At 31.5% G+C, this 23,812-nt stretch overlaps 2 protein-coding genes across 2 annotated transcripts in view; one reads left to right on the top strand and one right to left on the bottom strand.

Annotated features, from left to right (window-relative positions):
* Positions 1–792: 792 nt before the first annotated feature.
* Positions 793–15,265, bottom strand: LOC148623573 (BRISC and BRCA1-A complex member 2-like). Its single transcript, XM_088565477.1, has 11 exons — positions 15,089–15,265; positions 13,883–13,959; positions 10,821–10,918; positions 7,983–8,177; positions 7,709–7,783; positions 6,511–6,611; positions 4,267–4,366; positions 3,560–3,630; positions 2,767–2,849; positions 2,238–2,391; positions 793–1,426 (listed from the first exon to the last, which is right to left on the bottom strand). Exons 1-11 carry the CDS (start codon positions 15,223–15,225, stop codon positions 1,360–1,362), a joined length of 1,158 nt encoding a protein of 385 aa, XP_088421603.1. The 5' UTR covers positions 15,226–15,265; the 3' UTR covers positions 793–1,359.
* The window catches only part of LOC148623572 (putative ATP-dependent RNA helicase DDX28), a 27,952-nt gene continuing 19,393 nt past the window's right edge, over positions 15,254–23,812 (top strand). The window contains exons 1-9 of the mRNA XM_088565476.1: positions 15,254–15,347; positions 16,629–16,696; positions 17,728–17,991; positions 18,571–18,690; positions 18,968–19,025; positions 20,306–20,457; positions 20,584–20,655; positions 21,286–21,367; positions 22,527–22,633. Of these exons, the coding sequence (XP_088421602.1) occupies positions 16,640–16,696; positions 17,728–17,991; positions 18,571–18,690; positions 18,968–19,025; positions 20,306–20,457; positions 20,584–20,655; positions 21,286–21,367; positions 22,527–22,633 (912 nt within the window). The 5' untranslated portion in view covers positions 15,254–15,347; positions 16,629–16,639. The remainder of the gene's footprint in view (positions 15,348–16,628; positions 16,697–17,727; positions 17,992–18,570; positions 18,691–18,967; positions 19,026–20,305; positions 20,458–20,583; positions 20,656–21,285; positions 21,368–22,526; positions 22,634–23,812) is intronic.

The raw sequence follows: 23,812 nt of genomic DNA, 5'->3' as shown, positions 1-23,812 counted from the left end.
CTTAAGTTATTGTATGGACAACTGTGCCATTACATTATATGACCAAAAATTCTTTGGGGTCATGTAATCAATACCAACCTTCCTTTTGTGGTTTTAAACTTTAAACTTTATTATAAAATTTGCTTAAGATCAACCATCTAATATTCACATTATCCCACGACACCCAAGTGTCTATGGGCGATGACACAGACAACGGCCATACCATAATACAATTGCTATTTTTTGTGGTTGTACAAAAAAAGATGGCAATTAGAGGTTTACAAACATTTCACCTTCCCTGAAGTCTCAAGTGTCAATATTTCGAAAATTGATAAGGTTGTTAACCTTAACACCCTGCAAAGGATCCAAATTTTGTGGTTCAGTAGGTAGCTCAACAAATGGTTGCAGCTGCTCAAAGTGGTAAATTCACTAACTATAGTTTCAGGCCTACTGTTTTACTGAAGTTTCAACTTACTATTTGAAATTTTCTATTTGCCTATTCAAAAGCTAAAATACTATCTGAATACTAATATACAGAAAATACAAGCTGTTGTGTCATAATTTAGTCAGAAGGAGGGCACAAAACTCCACTACTACACAGTTCTCAAAGAATTTTCGTAAAAATGAGGGGATTAGGGGTAGTTTTTAATAAAAAATATATAGAGCACAAGCTATGAACAACAAAATCTTTTGTCAGGAGTTGTGATGGTACAGAAGGCTATTTTTATATAAATATCAAAGGGTTGGAAAAATGCACTCTATATTTTCTACATAAAAATGTCTTATGAAATAAGTTATTTTAACACAATCGGCTAAATTTTCTAATTATGCTTTATTTTCATCTACAATTTTAATGCAACACATGCATTAACAGCAATGAAACTTTGTTTTTAACAAAGGCACATATTCAACTAATTATGCAATTTTCAAATTTATTGAAAACACTTTAGTTTTTGGGGCTGATTTTGATATTTTCTGAACATACTCCTTTGTCATTGAAATAACGTGGGGGAAACCCTCCACAACTTGACCAAGGTTTAGAAATCTATGGTAGAAACAATGTTAGGAGGGACCAATTTACTTTTTGTTCCACTTGATCAAATTTGAAATTTTTCAGGTAAGTGATATAGGCTCATCATATAGCAGTTTCATTGTGTTAGATTCTGTTAGTATAAGCCACAGTTGGTATTAATTCACTAGTCATTTGCAAAATACTTACAAAAACAGTGTGCTTTTTGATAATAATAAATTAAATGCTCAAGTTCATATCAACAATACCACTTCATATGTTTATAAATATGTTGATAATGAAATGACATGAATACATTTTACAAAATAATTATTTCTAATTATGTGTATACAAATGTCAGTACATGAATGTCAGTTAAGTGAACCACTATGTACAGAGGCTTTCTGGAAGTTACTGATGTTGTTCAGAATGAATGACCTAAAATTAAAACAAAAAAAAATAAATCTGTAAACATAGGTACATTAATGTGATTAAGAAACTAGAGGCTCCCAGGAGCCTGAATCACACACCGTTTTCAATAAATCTAGTAAGGAGTAAAAGACTTGTGTAGGCCTTATCATAAGATCAATTCATCAAGGAATTTTTTTTTATCTGTAATAGTTTTCAAGATACTGACTAAAAACTGCAAAAATGTCATTTTTTGCCTTTTAAGGACAACAACTCTAAAAAGTAGTTGTCCTACCTTGGTCAAATTTATCTTCTAATATCTTTTATAGTTTTTTAGGTATATGTAGAAATTGTTTACTTAACCCTGGTAGTATAAAGTAGCCATGGTGGTCATGGTTTATGCTTGATCTAAACTGTAAACAATCAACACAATTTAAGAATTAGATACCCTAAGGATGCTGGTGACCAAGAAATAATCCACTAAGTGGTTTCAGAGGAGAAGATTTTTTTTTAAGAAAACACCGTGATGGCAATAGCTCACATGGCCTTAGGCCAGTTTAGCTAAAAAGTTTTTTTTTTTTTTCAAGAGAATTTTAGCATACTCTACCAGTAGTTTTATCTCTGTTATATGACTTTATCTTTAAGGACAAAGTGGCAAAATTATAACTCATGGACTTCAGAGGAATTCAGTCATCACAAAAAATATATTACACAAAAATAAAAATACAAATACAAATGTACCTTGTTTAAGAATAGAAACAAAAAAATTCTAACCATACCAACAACATACTTTAACATTGAATCTAATTTCACTGAATATATGTTTAAGAGAACATCTTACTTAGCTCGTTGAGCCATTTCATTGCCACTCCATCGAGGACTATATGGATAATCATTATGAGATTCTATAAATGGTTTCCCTTTAGCATCATGATGGTAGATAGACTGGAAACTAAACTCTGGCTGTTCTTGTGGAAAAAACTGTGGCAGGTCAACTGTTATATAACAAATAAAATACAATAAAACCTGTCAAGGAATGATCATGCCATACTGATTTTAATCTGAATGAATCAGTTGTTCTCATTGTGTAACATTGACTTTGCATTAACTCAGATGCATGGGAGGGGGTTGTCATTAACTCTGATGTGTGATATGGGTACCCATTTTGAATCCTCTTAAACTGCTTAATGGAATAATATAGAAATATTTGGTTTTGTATTAAAACTTTTGTATGAAATAGATAAAAGTATGTGTGTACGTTTATGCCATAGTATTTTTGTTTGATAATACTGTTACTTGTTTAAGAGTAAAAATTATCTTAACATAAATTTATCAACAGATTGATTATGGCTTTATATATAAGTACTTACTTAGAAATATGAAGAAGAAATCGTTCCATTCAAACATAAAACTTATTTTGGTAAAAGCTTCTGCATCATATTCTAATAAAGATCTGAAAAAGGAAATAGCAAGTGATCAGTGCAAAAAAACACACATCTAACCTACTAAAGTAAGAATATATGAAATACAGTGCCTGCAAAACTTTTTGACGGAGCAATTATCATTGGTGACTGATTGCTGATCAATGAATGATGTCATGTCTGTTATATTTTAATATGTTCACTGACAGATGATCAAATTATCTAAATTTCAAATATTTGATAGGAACTAATGACATACAATACAGTTAAATCAAGAACAAACTTAAATATTATTTTTACATTCCTGCATTTATCATAAAATTAAATACATCTATGATGTAATAACAGTTCATTTTTTGAAACAACCAAAACTGTCAGATTATTTGAATTGTTGATGTCTGATGATTGCTCATTTCAGTTACTGTACAATTGTTAAGGCATTGTGGGGTATTGCCATTTTAATCACCATGACCGTCTCATCAAATAATGACAGATTTGTTTTCTATTGTCTGAAACTGTAACCTGTTAAATTTCATTACACTTTAAAGTGAGTGAAACCTGAAAAGCTCCCATGAAACATATTTTCATACCCCAACTATATGTCAGATCTGCTTGATCAGATCAAATCTTGGTTCAATTTTTCATATGTTTTGTTGTGATATGATAATAATGCGGCAACTGAAAAAAAATTCATGTGCTGAAAAGCCAAAAAAAATAAAATAAAATAAGATAAAATAAGTACCTGCCAAAATGACTTAAAAATGCTGCTGTATATTCCTTTCTTTTTTCAAAGTTTGCGACCACCTGATCCACCTGTAAATATCAAAAATGTATAAAGATTAGAATTTCATATCAAGTGTATCTTTAGAATATCATAAACTATGTAACAAAGAATATGTCAACAAATAGGTTCTAAATACAATGATTAATTTTGATGCAAAGCTCTCAAGTGGGAATCAATTCTAATTCCAAAAATGCCATCTTTAATGATTTCATAACTATATGATAACTACAACCCTTGTAAATATGTCTTATATGATAATACAACCCTTGTAAATATGTCTATTGAAAAGTTTAATTAGTTCATAAGGAAAGAATTGGTTTGTAAAGAACATTACCATTAAAAATGCATTAGGAACTCCTGAACATATAAGATGTGTGAAAATAGATCAATGATGTCTTTGTATCAATGATAAAATTTGGTATAACTTTTCATAAGTTTATAATATCAAAACCCTTGATGTACAAGTTTTTTCAGATATTCAAAGATTCTTTTCGTTAAAATGATCTAAATTGTTGTACACAAGGTCTAATCAGACAGGCAGGATATGTTAGTCTCTTGGAACACTTAGTTTTCCAAGGTCTAATCAGACAGGCAGGATATGTTAGTCTCTTGGAACACTTAGTTTTCCAATCCATAAAGAGTTTTTAACATAACCATATACCTACCTTGTTTGATAATAAATTAGAAACATTAGGTACATAATCTAACAAACAACCATCAGAAGGAAATGCTGGTATTCTTAAATTTGATGCTCCTCCTAAAGCACTGAAATGTATAAATAGAAATCAAAAGGAATATATTTCAGCACATTCAACAAATCAGAAAAGTAAATATTAATCAAATTGAAATTAAACAGAACTATTTGTAAAAAAAAATTATAAAGCCATGATACAAAGAAGGTCTTAAGGAAAATGAAACAGGAATAAAAATAACTATCTTTTTAGTTTTCCAGACACGAAATAAACAGGGTAATATTGGTTGTACATTTTGTACATATCTTTCACATGGAATAAACATGAGAATATTGGTCGTACATAAGCATGGGAGTATTGGGCATACTTATCTTTCACATGGAATAAATGTGAGAATATTGGTTGTACTTATCTGCCACATGGAACAAACATGAGAATATCAGTTGTACTTATCTTACACATGGAATAGACATGGGAGTATTGGATGTACTTATCTTTCACATGGAATAGACATGGGAATGTTGGTCATACTTATTTTTCATGTGGAACAAACATGGAAATATTGATCATACTTATCTTTTACATGGAATAGACAAGGAAATGTTGGTATTACTTATCTTTCACATGGAATAGACATGGGAATATTGGTCGTACTTATCCTTCTAATGGAACAAAAATGAGAATGTTGGTTGTACTTATCTTTTACATGGAGTAAACATGGGAGTATTAGACATACTTATCTTTAACATGGAATAAACATGGTAATATTGGTGGTACTTATCTTTCACATGGAATAAACATGGGAATATTGGTGGTACTTATCTTTCATATGGAACAAACATGGGAATATTGGTCGTACTTATCTTTCACATAGAATAAACATGAAAATGTCGGTTGTCCTTAACTTTCACATGGAATAGACATACTTACCTTTTACATGGAGTAGACATGGGAATATTGGTCAAACTTGTCTTTAACATGGAATAAACATGGAAATATTGGTCGTACTTATCTTTCATATGAAACAAACATGAGAATATTGGTCAAACTTGTCTTTAACATGGAATAAACATGGTGATATTGGTCGTACTTATCTTTCACATGGAATAAACATGGGAATATTGGTGGTACTTATCTTTCACATAGAATAAACATGGGAATGTCAGTTGTACTTAACTTCCACATGGAATAGACATGGGTATTGGTTATACTTACCTTTTACATGGAGTAGACATGGGAATATTGGTGGTACTTATCTTTCACATAGAATAAACATGGAAATGTCAGTTGTACTTAACTTCCACATGGAATAGACATGGGTATTGGTTATACTTACCTTTTACATGGAGTAGACATGGGAATATTGGTCGTACTTATTTTTCACATGGAAGAAACATGGAATGTTGGTTGTACCTAACTTTCACATGGAATAGATATGGGAATATTTGTTGAACTTGTCTTTAACATGGAATAAACATGGGAATATTGGTCGTACTTATCTTTCACATGGAATACACATGGGAATATTCGTCATACTTATCTTTCACATAGAGTAAACATGGGAATGTCAGTTGTACTTAACTTTCACATGGAATAAACATGGTATTGGTCATACTTATATTTCACATGAAATAGACATAGGAGTATTGGTGGTACGTACCTTTCACATGGAACAAACATGGGAATATTGGTTGAATTTGTCTTTAACATGGAACAAACATGAGAATATTGGTCATACTTATCTTTCAAATGGAATAAACATGGGAATATTGGTCGTACTTATCTTTCACATGGAATAAACATGGGAATATTGGTCATACTTATCTTTCACATAGAATAAACATGGGAATGTCGGTTGTACTTAACTTTCACATGGAATAGACATGGTATTGGTCATACTAACCTTTTACATGGAATAAACATGGGAATATTGGTCGTACTTATCTTTCACATGAAATAGACATGGGAATATTGGTGGTACTTATCTTTCACATGGAATTAACATGGGAATATTGGTCGTACTTATCTTTCACATGGAACAAACATGGGAATATTGGTTGAATTTGTCTTTAGCATGGAATAAACATGAGAATAGTTTTAAGCCATATTAATGCATGTACATTTGTACACTGTGTATGTTTTCTTTTCTTTTTTGAATACTCCTAGTTTCTGCATTGACATACGTGTATATATTTTTCATTTGTGTAAAACACTTACTGTTCAACTTTAGGTGATAAATACAACTGTGGTGTAACTTTGGTACTTAATGGAGAAAGAAAACTAATCAGAAGTATGGCTGAATCTTCACCAGGATTGTCCTATAAAGTAAATAGAACAATACAAATGTCACAACTATGTTGTTTGTTATTTGTTAATGAAATCTTTCTTTATATAGTATGTGTTTGCATGCTTCATGACTGTGACTTTCTAGTAGAGCCAAGTTGATATATGAACAAAATATCATAGGTTAAATACTTAAACAGAAAAGAATATTCTACAGAAATTGAAACAACACAAGTTCAAAAGTACTCCCAGCTTCATGTGGTCTTGTATCACATAAAACCATTAAATTTGAATACCTCTAGATGCAGGGATCCAACTCACAGAGACCAAACTATCTTCCATCATGCACTAGTGGTGCATTGATCACTGGGAACATTGAGTTATTGGTCATTTGGGGAGCTTGATTTGATAATCATCTTATTTCAAACAAGATATCATTAATAATCACTTTCAGCTCTTGGAAGTTGAGCTCGGGCTCAGGATACCCAAAATAGCATTGTCCACATATAATGCCTAACCTTCATACCAAATTTCATAAATCCATCAGGACAAACTGTTTTATAAAGGGAGGACATGATTTTGAGAATCATTAACAGGTGACTATCATGAAATGTTCAAAACTTGGGAACCATACATATATAAGTATTTCAATGTAAACAACAGAAATCTTAGTTTGTATTGATAAAACACAATTACATAAATCTTGAATTCTTTCTGTCGCTATTCGACAGCCTTTTATTAAACATGTTTTCATTATGGTGGACTAACAGTCAACAGTCTTTAAAAATATGTCCTTATCTGATTATTTTGATGAACATAATCAAGACATCTGGTTCTCATCTCATAATTCTTATTTTAGTTAATATTTTGATTTTAGACATGAATTTTTATCCTGAATCCTGTAGTGTCTCAATTTGAAGTTGTGTAATGTCTCATTTTTAACTTATTATTCTTAGTGAACCAAGATCTTATTAAAACATCTAAGACATCTGAGAGGAGAAAATCTAAGTTTCCTTATAATTCAAACATTTTACTAACTGCAAATCTGTAGAATTGACAACTTGAATGCTATCTAATGTCAGCATGAGAGTGATAACTGGGCTAGCTTTGCCCTCAGGGTTAAATATCTTACCTTAGTTAAATATGGCGGTATTCTACTGAAATCAACAGGTACTTTTATCAGAAAGCAGATTGGTCCAACTTTTGACTACAAAAAATAATGGCTTGATTTAATAGCAATTCTGGTCTATATTTTTTTTACATATAGGTAACTTCCAAACTACCTTCTGTTACAGATTACTTTTGAAACATTTTGCATGATCAAAATGAATTATTACTGTAAAATTAAAATTTAAAATTTTATACTTCAAAAAAATCAGATAATGTCACTGACATTTAAGACTAACCTCAAATCTAAGTGTGTGCAATTCTATATCTTCAGTTGAAAGGCCTGATTGGTCAGATGTCAAAGAAGAATATTCAAAGAGAAGTCTGTCATATGCATGGATTATCTGTTCTTGGTGACATTTGTACATTTTCAATAACTCATCAATAACATTCAGTAATGCATATGGGTTGTGATAATCCCATTCCACTAATGACTGAAAATAATATAAAAAGTATGTGTAGAAAATGAAAGTAACTTTCATTTTATGCAGTAACTAGAATAATTTTCCTTCAGTTTTCTGTCAAATCACGAATTTTAATTGAGAGCTTATCTAAGATGTTAAATATTCAAAATCATAAACAACTTTTATTTATTTGTCTCATACTCTAAGGGCTGTTCCAGAATTAAATCAGTTGGAAGGCCCTGTTTTTTTACCATAGCCACCTACAAAATGAAATTGTTAATCACCCAAAACACTAATAAAATAATTTTATACTCTAGATGAGCCACCCTCCATCAAATCGAGATAAACTAGAAGAACCACAGGGACAACATAGTTATATAAAACATAGTCATAATACAGAAAGTTGATGTCACTCAAGTATAAAATCAAATCCCATAATATAGCATACCTACACATATATTAGTAGTGGATAGATGAACAGAAGAATGAATTGACAGACACCATGATCACTATGTAAATGTCATAAAAAAGGGGGTGGTGGTGTTATAAAAAAATGCCCTCCATAAATGTTTTCAAATTTTGAACTTACTTAGTCAAAGAATTGGTTAATTTTGATGAATTCCTAGAAAAGGATGACAACAGTAACAATTCCATGGGAATTTTTAGTCTCTTTCAAATTTTCTGTACTATACAATTTTTAGAATAATGAATGACATGAAGAAGCAACAGTAATTGTTTCAAATTGTTATGACAAAGCCTTGTAAATTTACTGAGCATGTTTCAATTTACTTGTATTTCTTTCCTTACCCACTATAATATACTATTCTACCCACAAAATTTTATTGATCCATAAACCAACCAGCCATGTGAAAAAACAGTTGCCCCCTTACCTTCCCACACATCCAGTTCTGGAACAGTTCTCATAAGAAAAGAAATAAAAAGAACAGATTTTTTGGTAATTAAGACATCACTTGGATTGTGATAGAATGTTTGACAAAAAAACTTGAAAATTTGCAGTTTGACATAAAAAATATGCAAGTTGAATAAATTCCTTATTTTTTACCTCTTTGTTAATACAAATGGGTAAAGGCCATTTTCCTTAAAATCCAATAAATATTCCTTCCATGATATAAAATCTAATACTACAATTTCATAAAGAAAAATGTTTGTTTTGTCCCCTAATTCCTTCATGAATACGGTAATCACCCAAAAAATCAACCCAGCCTAACTTTGCTGGTATGAAACAATGTGATATACTTTTATAAAGTTTCATTCATATTTAATTAAGTTACATAGTTAAGTTTTATACTTGCTTATTGCCCATTTTTGACCCCTATTCCTTATTATTATTTTGAACTAACTATATATCATTGAATCTAATCTCTATAATATCAAAGAGATCCATACACTTTTACTCATGTTATTCTTTGGAAACATGAAAATACATTTGTTATGGACCGTTTCAACCACTAATTTCTAAAAGGTTCAGATCATAACTCCAAAAATCATTTCCAGCTTGACCTTTTCGGTTAAGATATGTGGTACAAAATCATGATAAAACATCATAGAGATCAATATAAAGTTGAATTAAAGGAATTGCTTGTTTTTAGCCCACAATGAAAAATTCAGAAATAATTCATGGGGGTATGGGGTTGTACTCATTTACACATAGGCTGGGTCTTTATATTCAATTATTTTATACTGAGCATTAGCGAATGAAGTGAGTAAAAATACAAATATAAAGACCAACCTGTGTGTAAATAAGTACAACACCATACCTAACATGAATTATTTCTATTCTAATATGACAAAAAAATCAATTCAAATATTTCTGCATCTGAATAACATAGGGGTAGATATATTGGGTGATACATCATTTGACATATGTCATATTAGAATGGGCTCTATCCTCCAAAATCATACCAATAACCTTACTTTTGTGGTTTGGAATCTTGTTGTAAAATTTTATTAAGATCCACTCAATAATACTTAAGTTTCACATGAAAACCAAGTGCCTATGTACAGTGATAACACAGACAATGACAGGACCACACCAATTGTTTGGGTTGTATAATAAAACATGTCCCTAGTTAGTACTGCTTGGTATGTCATACTTTAATAGTATTAATTCTTGTAAAATTTTCCAGGATAAGTAATGATTATTGGCCGGGTTGCACTCATGCAAATTGGCCTATAGAATGGTGAATGCACTAGGGTGGCGAAAATATTTTCATGTCATTTTTCTCAGCACTAGAATTGGCCTGGTACCAATCAGCTTATAGAATGGTGAATATCAGGGGCTGGAAAAATATTTTTGTAACTTATTTCACAGAAACTATCAATCACAGCCACTAGATATTTGGTTCGCAACCTCATTTCTGTCTATGATCCATTTTTACATTAATAATATTATATAAAAATATATATGGATACAAAAATGTATATGAATGCATGAATATCATTTCCCCTGACAAATAATATGAATGAAGCGAGTCAAAATTTGCAGATAAAAATTAGATCAAGACAGATGGACATCATTTAGAATCACATTGTACCAAGGTCTTCATTACATTAACTATTTCTGTCAACAACTCTTGGAATTCAGTAGGGGATCTTTACCAATCTCATAGCAGAGAAGTTATGGATGATTCATTTTAAAAGCTATCCAATAACCTTAATTTCAGCAATATCAGGTGAAAAGTCTGTATCTTCTGGGCCAAATATGAAGTCTGGTGAACCTTCTGGATCATATTTATCAAACACTACTTCCCCTGTAAACATAAACAAGTTCATATAAAACATCAAAATCAAAAATAATACATCATATGTGTTAATTATCAGAATAACAACTAAATCTACTGGATTAAATTATACATAAGGAGGTTATACAAACTTAATCTACCTCTGTGTAACAGCAGAGGCAGATCAAAAAATTCTCAAAAGAGGGAGCCAAGTGATTTCCTATATAATCAACCCAATTTTTCCAACCTAAGGGAGCCTGGGCCCCCTGGAACCCCTTGAATCCCCCTATAAACAGGTTGAGACAAAAAGAATTTTCATGTAGAAAATAATGTCAAACCTCTGCACCTACATTTAGATAAAAACATTTAATTTTATAAAAGAAATTAACAACCAATCATAAACAGTATTTTGAAGAATGGTATGTAATTTTTATGAGAACTAATGTGACTACTGACATGTATTTTTAAAGTATCATACCCGTACAAGCTTGTTGTTTAATAAAATCACTAGTTTGGAAGAATACGGAAGTTTGTAATGCATGGTACGAGATGGTCAAGATTATGCGAATGAAAATATAATAATTGGTTGTTCATAGGCCTCCTAATGGTGAGAATTTAGCGGTTCTTGATCTGATGCAGTCAAAAGTTGATATTTAAAGCCTACTTATTCAACCTTTGCATGCACTATATAGGTTACAGACCACCAATTCAACCAATGAGCATTTGGAACGTACGCAAAAATAGTCCTACGCAGAAATTACCCCTGTTCCTCATAGTGCTGTGAAAAAAGTTCTCATCTTATTTCAAAAATTGAAACAGTTTCTGAAAGGAAAAACATTTCTGTACATTTTATAGGTGCATTTTGCTTCTTGTGATGTGAAGCCTAATCTCCATAATGATTTTTAAATATACCCCTATCTTGTGAAAACACTGGGATTTCCCATGCTATTTATAGACCCTTCACTTCCGGTGACCAGTACTGCACTGCAAGTCTGCTAACCCCACATGCCATTCTGAGGATTGTGAGCTGACATATGTAGAATCATGCTGATATATAGTCCTCTGCAGGTTAAAGTTAAGGTAAAGTCCAGAGAAGCCATTGAATATTGTGAAATTAGCATAGAAGCCTATGGAAAGTGGAATTAGTGGTTTTTAGCCTTAAGATGAAGCCATGGCAAAATGAAAAGTTTCTTGAAATAGCTTTAAACTACTTGAAGATCTTGTTAACTTTGCCATGAGAGGAATACACTACAAAAATCCTTCAAAATATGCATTTTTTTAAGTTATAGGTCCAAATTATGGAAAATTGGTCTTTTTGGCTGATTTTTATGTCCTATCTTGTAAAAAGTGTAGAAAATTTAGTAAAAATATCAAATATTAAACTTTGAGGGCTATATTTACCTAAATATGGTGGTAATAAGCACTTGAAATCAAGTTTTGTGTAGATTTGAGCAAAAATTAGGTTAGAAATGAGGAAAAACTCACTTTCATTACTGCGGTTAAGGCCATATCAGCATTCCCCTATGGCAACATGGAAAATCCATTATTGAGTACTTTTTTTGCTTTAGGTGCCCTTTACTGGTCATGTTTTAATGTGAAAACACTGTATTTACAAATTTAAAGCCAAATATATCACCTTTTGTGAAAATTTAAAGATTTAGGATTTTTGACATGTGATCAAGAAAAAGGGGGAGGCATGTCAGAAATAAATTTTTAAAAATAGACCAATTTCTCAGAAAATGATTACTTTTAAAACTATTTCTTCATTAATATTGTTAAAAAACAAGTTGTGATTGATATTTTTTATTTGAAAAGTCAGAAAAAGTTCTTTGCAAATATTTAATGCATTTAAGTATGGTAGAATATTGTCACTTTTTTGCTCGCACAACTTGGTTACCCTATATTTAAAAATCAAATATTTAAAAAAGTGCTTGTCACATTTCACTGAAACTTTGCAAATGCATTCAGTATGTGTGTAAGAAGATACCTGTATAGTTATTTATTTTTTCTAAGACAAAAAGTGACCCTTTAGGTTACAGACCACCAATTCAACCAATGAGCATTTGGAACGTACGCAAAAATAGTCCTACGCAGAAATTACCCCTGTTCCTCATAGTGCTGTGAAAAAAGTTCTCATCTTATTTCAAAAATTGAAACAGTTTCTGAAAGGAAAAACATTTCTGTACATTTTATAGGTGCATTTTGCTTCTTGTGATGTGAAGCCTAATCTCCATAATGATTTTTAAATATACCCCTATCTTGTGAAAACACTGGGATTTCCCATGCTATTTATAGACCCTTCACTTCCGGTGACCAGTACTGCACTGCAAGTCTGCTAACCCCACATGCCATTCTGAGGATTGTGAGCTGACATATGTAGAATCATGCTGATATATAGTCCTCTGCAGGTTAAAGTTAAGGTAAAGTCCAGAGAAGCCATTGAATATTGTGAAATTAGCATAGAAGCCTATGGAAAGTGGAATTAGTGGTTTTTAGCCGTAATACATTAAATGAACAGAATGAACAGGTTTAATGCACTACCACATACATATGTAAAGGAAGAAGTCAATGGTTAATACAAATTTTGAAATATTGAAGGAAGTGTAGTGGTGATTTAAATACTGATATAATGTGCTAGTGGAATATGCCTTTAGCTCAGTTGATAACAGTGTTGACTTACAGTGCCAGTGATCAACGGTGAAATCCAAGATGGTACTGTTGTGCGTTTTGTTGCTTTATACTTTCTTTAAATTAATGTTGTAGAATATAAACTTCAACACAATGCCTTTCTGAGGCTCAAAATATTTTATCAGTGATTTGGTTAGTAATAATTGGTACAAATGTAACTCTTCTACATGTATACCTAATATCACATTAAATTCTCAAACTACTTCTGAAGAAAGACTTGAATGAATAATGATGCCAAATGACAGACTGATTGAAAAAATAAAAATACAGAACATGAAACTATACAGCTTTTTAAAAGAGCCTTACATGTCAATGTCTGTCCAGCATAGGGCAATAAAACTTTAAATCGGTCTCCACCAGAACTACTGCTATAAGCCACTGAGCTGCAAGTAATATATCAAATATATCAAATGTCATTCATTGTATGTATACAAATAAGGTGAAATGTACCCATTAATTTGAATCTATAATAGATTTATAAATATTAAGAGCAATCCTCTGTAATCACAAAAACATGATGGCATACAAGAAATAAGCATGGTATGAATGCAGCAGGTTGAACTTACAGTTCAATATGGACACACCAACTCGTTTAGATACAATAAAGAACAAGCTCTTCCCAAAGCAGGTTGTCCAATCAAGAAGTACAGATTGCAATCGCTAGGACTAAAAATTTGTGGTCATTCATTGTCAGGGTAATGAACAATACCAAGGTAGACACATGTTAATAATGGAGTCAATCCTAGAACCAATCACCATAAACACTGCTCTGTTAATGTTGCTCACCAAAGCTTGAGGTGCTATAAAAAGTGACCATAAGTTTTTCCCAAGCAAATTTGGTGTATCCCCCTTCACTCTAATCAACAAGCATTCCCATCTAATAGACACTGTATCACATATGGACATATAGGATATTTTACTCAAAACAGATGTTCCCTACATTAGTACAAAAGGAGGAAAGATGCTCATCATTACTGATTGAAAATGGTTAGGTTAGCCCATATATGGAATGAGCCGACCAGGAAGGTGGATGACAATTTATTGTACACATGTATTGTTTTTAATTAGAGGACTAAACAGAATTTTAAATGTTGATACCATTAATAATGTTTTATCGAGATGAATGAATGGGTGATTGCTGAAAAGAGGGGAGAGCGTGGTGGAAAGCGTTTCTAGGATTTAGTCCAACTGATCTTGGAAAAAAGTGTGGGTAGTTCTGCACAATTAGCTGAGCTGGATAGATGTACTGGTGCAACTGTCTGCAGATATCTACCCCCTCCCCCTTACAACTACCCCGTGCACAACACACTACTGACATTATCTATCATTTATACATACACCACAATCTAGATCGGACGATGAGATACCCGCCATTACACTGATGTTTAGTCCAGATAATCATGAAGTTTGCTAGAGCATTTTTTTCAATCTGAGGAGCAATATATAAATCAGGCTCCAAAGACGGCAGAATTATCTGGACTGATCTTTCGGTCCTAATAATATTTTGTTTACCCTGCTTTTACATCTGTAATTCTTGCCTTCCCACCACATATTCCAAAAGATGACTGGTCTAGTAATATGTCTACAAAATGTCTAAAATCAGAAGCAACCCCTAGACCTAATTCTAATTCAAAATTAATGTGATTCATTTTCTACTTTTCAAAGCCCGGATATCAAATTGGTTCCGGTACACATCGAAATTTACAATTATCTTTTAAGATTTATCTTATTACCAGAAAGCAAAATAGTGTCGATAACTTTCTATTTACATGTAAATAGCTTTAATTTTCAATTTTTACTGAACATTTCTAACAAGAAATAGCTAATACCACTGTATGTAGGGTTATCGATGTCAGAATGAACAAAAATATGATGATTGCAAGTTCATTGGCTCAATCATCAATGGAAAATTAACTATTCATGGGAATGACCATGTCACTATATCAGAGAATATTGTAGATCATTAGATGCCTTCTCTTTCAGTCATTTACATGATCTAAAAAGAAGTCTATAATAAATTGGTACAAATCAAGTTGTGTAACCCAAATTTGGGCTGTTTGCCCTGAATCTTGTTTGCCCTATACCTGTTTGTCCTATAGTATATATATATATGATTTTATAAGTTAGTCTTTCATTCATATATATAAGGATATAACAATTCATTGAAACCCTTTGCTGCTCTAAAATAGCAATGTTCATTTGGGTTATTTTAATAACTGAATTATACGAGGAAGGCAGTGGCCTTAAGTGTGAGTGAAATGAAGCAAAAGTATCGGGTTTCCTTTTCGACTAATTAGACTTTATGCCTTTTATGATTTTGCCAAGTTTTTTTAGTAATTTTTCATCAGTAATAAGTGATGGACAGCAAAGGGCATTCTAAATATTCGTAGAATTATTGGAAGAACTGTTCTGGGTTCAGGGTACAGGTAGATTGCAGGGTTTTGTCAAGATCCTTTCAACCTGAAGAAGCTTTTTGAAAAATAATATTGACGAGATGTCTTTTTTTTTAACATTTTGTCTAGTCTGCATTTTAAATATTTCTGAAGCTTTCATGTATCCCGATGTAGTGTTTTGCTTGGACAAAAGTTTTTCAAATGTCAGATGATTTTTTCTATACATTTAAAAATGAGCTTTGCTCATTTATAAGTTGCTAGCTGTTGTTGGAACATTTATTTTTTTTACCCTGCCTCATCTCTGTTGTACATGACATCCCACAATTTCATACTATATTGTTTAATCCATATAAAATGTTGTAAAAAATTTCCTTTATTAAGGCTTAATTTTCTTGAAATCAAGTTCAATGACCTGCACATGTACATGTATGATTTTTACATTCAAATGATTAAGTATGTTCATTCAAGGTCATATTCTTTAACTAGGAAAAGCTATATACTAGAAATATTAGATATGATCTTCCTTAATGATAAAATATGACATGATTGCAAATCTCCAGGTGAGCAATTTAAGTTCCTTAGATCCTCTTGTTGGTATATGGTGCATGCAGCAAACTACCTCAGCTCATTAGTATTTGAATACCAATCTAATCTTTCAGGATATAAAGCTATGGCACTTTGTTTCAGAAGACTTCAGAGTATGATGAGAATTTTAAGACAATACAGTGTAAGTTTTGCTTCACAAACTATTTATCTGACAAATCCATCTTTCTATTTGTTATAATTGTTTATCTATAATGAAGATGGACTTAAAGTTGTAGTCAAACTTTTGTAAGGAATTATAATACATGATGTTTTGTCTAGTTAATTAATGTCTGTCAAACAGTATTTGTATTTGTCTTTAATTTTCTTAGAAATTAGAAAAGAAAAAAGTTAATGGTTCTTTTACTAAAATAGTATACCAATTGCTAATAAATGGTTTTCTGTGTTAAACCTTGTCGTGTTGTATCCAGATTTATCTGGGGTTGGCCTTGTTTCCGCTTAATTGGTTCTGGCAGTGTTAATCTTAAATTAGTTTCCATCTGCAAGCTGCGTGACTGTGCTTTAAAATCTTTTAGAGTTTGTTAAAAAATAATAACTTGAGAGCTGAAAAAAGAGGTCATGAGTTTCCATTGCCCAAAAAAGTGAGATTTATTTGGGATTAGGGTTTATTTCTTGGCCCCTTGCCATGGTAGAACTAATCTATATTGCTTTATATTGCCTGGAATCTTAATAAGAATGATGTCTCTCACCACCATTACTATGTTGACACCTGGTATTAACTACTTTGGTTTTAGGCCTAATTTATGGGACTCCTAATCTCCCACTTGTGACTGTAACAAACCTTATTTGGCTTCAGTAGCCTTTACAGGGTACAAGCTATTGGATTATTGTGCTTTGGTTCCTGTCTTGCTCCTGTTCAACCCCACATCTAACAAAAAAACGGACAAAAAATGGACAAAAATGATCATTTTCAAGTGACAGACCCATTTTACTGCCTTACCCCACTCACCCTCCCACCACATCCTCACCCCATCCACTCCACCCCGTGATCACCTCTCTTTCACTTTTATGTAACAGTCAGCATCAGTATCATTGTGTAACTAATTTGCATAAGTTTGCAAAATATCAAAATCTATACATTTTTTTCAGAACAAATATGCACGACAAGGGTTAATATTTTATTCAAGTATAATGACAATTCTTCTTTTAAAACAGGCATATGTATTAGAAAATGATTTACCAAGAGTTACAGCTCCTCAAAAGATGATTTTCAATCAGGAAAAGAAAAAAATAAAGTTAGAAAACAAGAAGAAAAATATAACATTCAAATCACCATTGATTATATCATGTAAAAGAAAACAATATAACCATTATAAAGGACAGACATATAGTGACTTTAATCCAAAAGTTTTGGCTTCCCATGGCTGGAAACATCGAGAATCAGCTGGCGATTACTTTACTATTAACTGTTATCAAAAGGTATATTAAAATATATGATGTGTACTTCTACACAAATATGTTAACGCTATTAAGATGTAAATTTGTTGCTTGTTATATTGATGGTATATTGATGAAAGAAAAATTACAATAAAAAATTTGTCTTTCTTTAAGTGAAATTTAATTGATCACATAACTCCATTCCACCTTGAAAATTATGCAACAGCTTCTTGGGTAACTAGGTTGAATTGCACTTACAAATATATACTGTATTTTATTTGTTGTATATTATATTATACAATATTGTTTTAAATATGTTTTAACAAATATTCCTTTTTTCAAGAACATCCTGAAAATTAAATTTCAACAGGTTGTGAAATTTATTGATGGTTGTATTTTGTAGATTACAGCATGATACTAAAGATGACTTGCAACCAACTTGTATTTTGTAGCATTACAGTGTGATGATGAATGATCATGATCAATTCCTCTTGTAATTTGTAGAACCCAGCATCACATTATAATGCTATTGGTGACTGTTTCCTTTTGTCCCATTGTATTTTAAAGATACCAACATTACAGCATGATACTGATTGTGACAATCTTTCTTGTGTTTTGTAGAACCCAGCATTACAGCATAATGCTGAAGGTGACAAACTTCTTTTTACAGACTTTGATATTAGCACAGAATTTTATCCTGTACTAGAAGGCATGAATGTGACATGCCCGACTGTAATACAGGTTAGAATCAATGATTTAAAACTAGCCCTGGTGTAAATAACAGTTAAGTTTGAAATATTTTTAATAGAAAAATTAATTTAAGAAGTATAGTATTACTACATACCTTACTGTAAATTATTAAATTGTTTGATTGTTATATTTTTCATAAGGAACTACAATTGGATAAGTTTATTATTTTAATGACAATGGTAGTTCCTTTTTGCTTTTTTTAGTGTTTGTATCTTTCAAAAGAAAAATAATTAACCTATCTGACATAAGGAACATTTTTTCTCTACAGAGCAAAACAATTCCTGTTTTATTGGGAGGGGACTCAGTACAAGTATCAGCGGAAACAGGTATATATTTATAGTAAATAGTCACTACCAGTAAATATTTTCTTTGTTGAATAAAACTGTTGATATCACCTGACTGACACACTGGTAAACTAATATACTAATGCTACTATTTGTCCATATGTATCATCCTTATGAACACTTTGACTTGGCATGCATGTAACGCCCTTGTTACTTGGCACACTTGTTACACCCTGTGAACACTTTGACTTGGTACACATGTAACATCCTGTAAACACTTTTACTTGGCACACATGTAACATCCTAGGAATATTTGAACTTGCCACACATGTAACACCCTTGTGAGCACTTTGACTTGGCACACATGTAACATCCTGTGAACACTTTGACTTGGCACACATGTAACACCCTGGGAACACTGACTTGGCATATATGTAGCACCCTTGTGAACACTTTGACTTAGCACACATGTAGCCTTAAGTTATATTTAGAAGCCTATTGATTTTTAAGTTAATGGGTCAAGGTCACTTTCTGTTGCTCTATATGTACTAGTAGCTAAATGATGAACCTATTTAAAAATTCATATGTTGGTTTCATTTCTTTTACAACATTTTTCTACTAAATATAAAAATAGGAGAAGTGGTATGATTTCCGATGAGACAGCCATCCTTTAAATATCAAACAACAAACAATTAAACTTCTACAGGTCACCACTCAGTCTTCAATCATGGGGAAAACCCATATCATAAAGGAAGCTGTAAAAGGACCCAAAATAAATGATGAGCAACTATTCATAAAAGACGGATATTGACCTACTCTATAGAAAAAAAAGTAAACCAAATAACAAGGTACATGAAAACACTGGATTACAGGTTCTTGGCCAGGGACTGGCACATAAAGTATGTTGTGGGGTTAAACATGTTTGTGAGCGCTCATCCATCTCCAAACCTGGGATAGGGGTGGGAAAATGCAACAATAAAACAAACTATAAAAATCTGTTGAATTTGGATTTAAAATCTGAGATCCAAAAACATTTTTGTAATAACAGTCATGAGATTATTTAAAAATGGCACAAATACAAGTATATGTACTCATAATTGATGATTATGTTGTTTTCAAAAAGTCAGTAGATTACTTAGGACAAAATCATGATTATCATGGCAATACACATACACTTAACAAAAGGTAGTACTATTGAGTGGAGACTAAATATAACAGTCAAAATAGGAAGTGAAATATGAAAAATTTACGCCATTTGAAAAAACATGTAAAATTATACTCCTAATACATTGTACTGCTAGTTGAAATGTCAATTATTTCAGGTAGTGGTAAGACCTTAGCCTATTTGTTACCTATAATGGAATTAATATCGCGACAGATGAGAATGGAAACCCTACATGGTGTATCAGTACCTGCCAACTGCCCACGGTGTATCATTCTTGTACCCACAAAAGAATTGGTTAATCAGGTCAAGGTAGGACTTATTTTAAAGTTGCTAGTTCTCACTTGAGATAATTTTTTTCAGACAAGAGATACTGACTTAAGATATATAGGTGTATGTCACACAAAATATTGGTAATTGTTGCATACTTTCTTGCAGGATGTTGCAGGTAAATTTGCTGCAGAAATGAACTTTACAGTAGAAGCACTACATGGAAGTCGTAGATTGAAGGTAAAGTGTATAATTAAAATTTGCGAATTCAAAGATTTTTAAATCTATAAAAATGTCTGTTTAGATTTAGGATTTGGGCTTTGTTTTCTAACTTTTTCAAATCAAGGGCCTAAAAGTTAAAAATTAAACTTCAGATATCAACGAAATTTGGAGACTTTAGGTTATATGATGTTGAAAATAAAGAGTATATTAAGATTTTTACCATTTAGGTTTAATTTTCATGTTCTATGACAACATTCATTCTACATCAAAATCCCTTGTTGTATCAAGTATTAGCCACAATCCAAATTTAGAGATGTATTTAGTTATAATGTAGTGTCCATAGTTGCCTCAACAGTTCAGTATTGGTCATATGTGGTCATATCCAGCTGAACCCTATGAATTAAACTAGTTAAACCTGTTTTCATGTAATTGCTCGTGCACAATATCACAGTTGTGTAGATATTTCCATGATATCACATTTTTACCGATGGAAATTTATTAAGTCTATACATATTTGTCTACGCATTTTTCTTAAATAAGTTCTGGATATTTAACCAGTACATATTTAGCTAAGTGATACTTTTTGAACTTCTTAAAAATTATAAGTAATGCTTATGCATTTGCTGTTTGCTTTTCTAACCCTTATAGGAGAAGTTAGCATGTCAAGAACTGTCCAGAATTGATCTATTAATAGCAACACCACAAACAGTCAACAGATGTTTAGCTTCTGGTTGGTATAGTGCTACTTTTTTTTATGGTTAGATGAATTTATTATGTCTACAACATTTCAGGTTTAATTTAATTATGCCAACTAGAACCTTATTTTATTTTTACTATGCCTACTAGACCTCAGGTAAAAAATTACATATCCTACTAAACATCAGGTTTAATTCAACCAATCCCAATAGACATCAGGTTTAATACAACCAATCCCAATAGACATCAGGTTTAATACAACCAATCCCAATAGACATCAGGTTTAATTCAACCAATCCCAATAGACATCAGGTTTAATTCAACCAATCCCAATAGACATCAGGTTTAATTCAACCAATCCCAATAGACATCAGGTTTAATTCAACCAATCCCAATAGACATCAGGTGAAAATCATGTTAAGGTTTAATATATATCTATCTATAAGGGTCTTGTCAACTTCCCTGTTGACCTCATGGTGAACCTAGTTTTTACATGTTGTAGATGCAAGATACGGTAAATGATTACATTCACTAGAAGTAGTTCAGTTAGATCTGTTAAAGTAAATGTTGTTTTTTTTTATATACTTATATCTGTTATCTGAAATACAAGTGTATAAATATCATAGTAATACTTTTCATTGTTATATAGCTAGAGATTCAACCTAAGATATTTCAAGTTTGTTTGTTTGTTGGGGTTTAACATCCGAGCAGCAATATTTCAGCTATATTCAGACGATAAACATGAAATTGATGATAAAATGAACATGAAATAATGATGAAATGAAAAAGGGATGGGACACACGGACAATGGGGTCGACAAATTTTGATTCCCACTATAAAAACATTTAATATATTTTGATGCACCAGTAGTCTATATACTTTGAACCACTGGTACTATTGAGCCTTTGATTACATTATTCTGTTGTTACTGTAGATACTAATTAAGCCTTTGATTCCATTATTTTATTGTCACTGTAGGTACTATTGATCTTTTGATTCCATTATTTTCTTGTCACTGTAGGTACTATTGATCCTTTGATTACATTATTCTGTTGTGACTGTAGGTACTATTGATCCTTTGATTACATTGTTTTGTTGTGACTGTAGGTACTATTGATCCTTTGATTACATTGTTTTGTTGTGACTGTAGGTACTATTGAGCCTTTGATTACATCATTTTGTTTTTTCTGTAGGAACTATCAAGCCTCCCTACATCCAGTATGTTGTATTGGATGAGGCAGACACATTACTTGATGATAGTTTTAATTCAGACATCAGATCCATTATCAATAAACTAGGGGTATGTATAGGTCTGTTGAGTCAACATTTTAAACTTAATGTTATGGTCGTAATGGAATAATGTTTAGTTGATGTTTAACATAAAATTTGATGAGCTAAGGAATTTTGAAAATGTATAAAACTGTATTAAAGTGGTTTATTTTTTTTTTCAGTGACAACAATGTCATTCTTATAAATATGTATTCACTGTTGAATTCTAATTTAGGACTTAATAGCTATTCATAATGGCTATTTATTTTCAGATTTTATAATGATAACCATAATCTATATACATGTATGTTCTTTAAGTTTCAAATATATGTGAAATGTTTAAGCTACCAGTACTTTTTTTATAGATTTTACTAGTATTATGATATTATTATACATTGTACATCTATAAACATCAGTGATTTTTATGAATTTTCCAAATATAATTGATACCTGTTATGTTTTCTCTCTTGAGATTATGATTTGACATCATTAACATTGTGCCTTTTTGAAAACAAGTAATAATCACTTTATTCAGAAGCAATACAGCTTACAGAAAAAACATTGATCAGTATAATATATAGTAGGTGCAAATACATAGGAGTAATATGTATATACATACAGAACGGCAGAGAATAAATGTTTATAGGTTTCTAATTTTTTCTGCTAAACACAAGAATTTACCTAAATTATTGAGTTCTTTTACATTTTGAACTGACAACAGTTGGACAAGCTTATAACTAGACGGTCTTCTCCAATAATAGGTTTTAATATACTTGATTCTAATATCAGCATATTTTTTACATACCAATATAAAATGATACTCATCTTATACACTTAGGTCATTACACATTCTACATAAACGCTGATTTCTATCAATATTAAAATATCTTCCAACTTCAATGTTTAAAATATGTGATGAAATTCTATATCTGCATATAAATGGCTTATATAAATAATTTATAGTGCGATCTAAATAAAATTGTAAAGAAAAATGACTGTGTATATATCTATAGAGGAAGCACTTTGATGAATTCTCAAAAAAGGCGTACATTTCTGTAACAAAGGTGTCAGTTATTCTTGCTTTTAAATTATAAATAAAAACATACTCATCAAATACAGACTGGTTTATCCAAACCTCTTGGAAACCATATTTAAACAGTATATCTTTTACATTTTGTAACCAATTATATTTACACTTGTCATTACTACC

Source organism: Perna viridis, chromosome 2 (genome assembly GCF_037379345.1).
Source record: "Perna viridis isolate PV_CMFRI_1.1 ecotype Kerala chromosome 2, ASM3737934v1, whole genome shotgun sequence".
Classification (NCBI taxonomy): Eukaryota; Metazoa; Mollusca; class Bivalvia; order Mytilida; family Mytilidae; genus Perna; species Perna viridis.
The sequence above is the reverse complement of the archived record's forward strand: the minus strand, read 5'-3'. Positions and strand labels throughout refer to the sequence as shown.

Excerpts from the sequence above, each read along its gene's own strand:
- LOC148623573 (XM_088565477.1), bottom strand. The coding sequence starts at position 15,225 with ATGAATCACATTAATTTTGAATTAGAATTAGGTCTAGGGGTTGCTTCT. Across the intron at positions 7,784-7,982 it reads TGCACACACTTAGATTTGAG|TCAAAAGTTGGACCAATCTG; the intron begins GTTAGTCTTAAA and ends TATTTTTTGTAG. Across the intron at positions 3,631-4,266 it reads CTAATTTATTATCAAACAAG|GTGGATCAGGTGGTCGCAAA; the intron begins GTAGGTATATGG and ends TGATATTTACAG.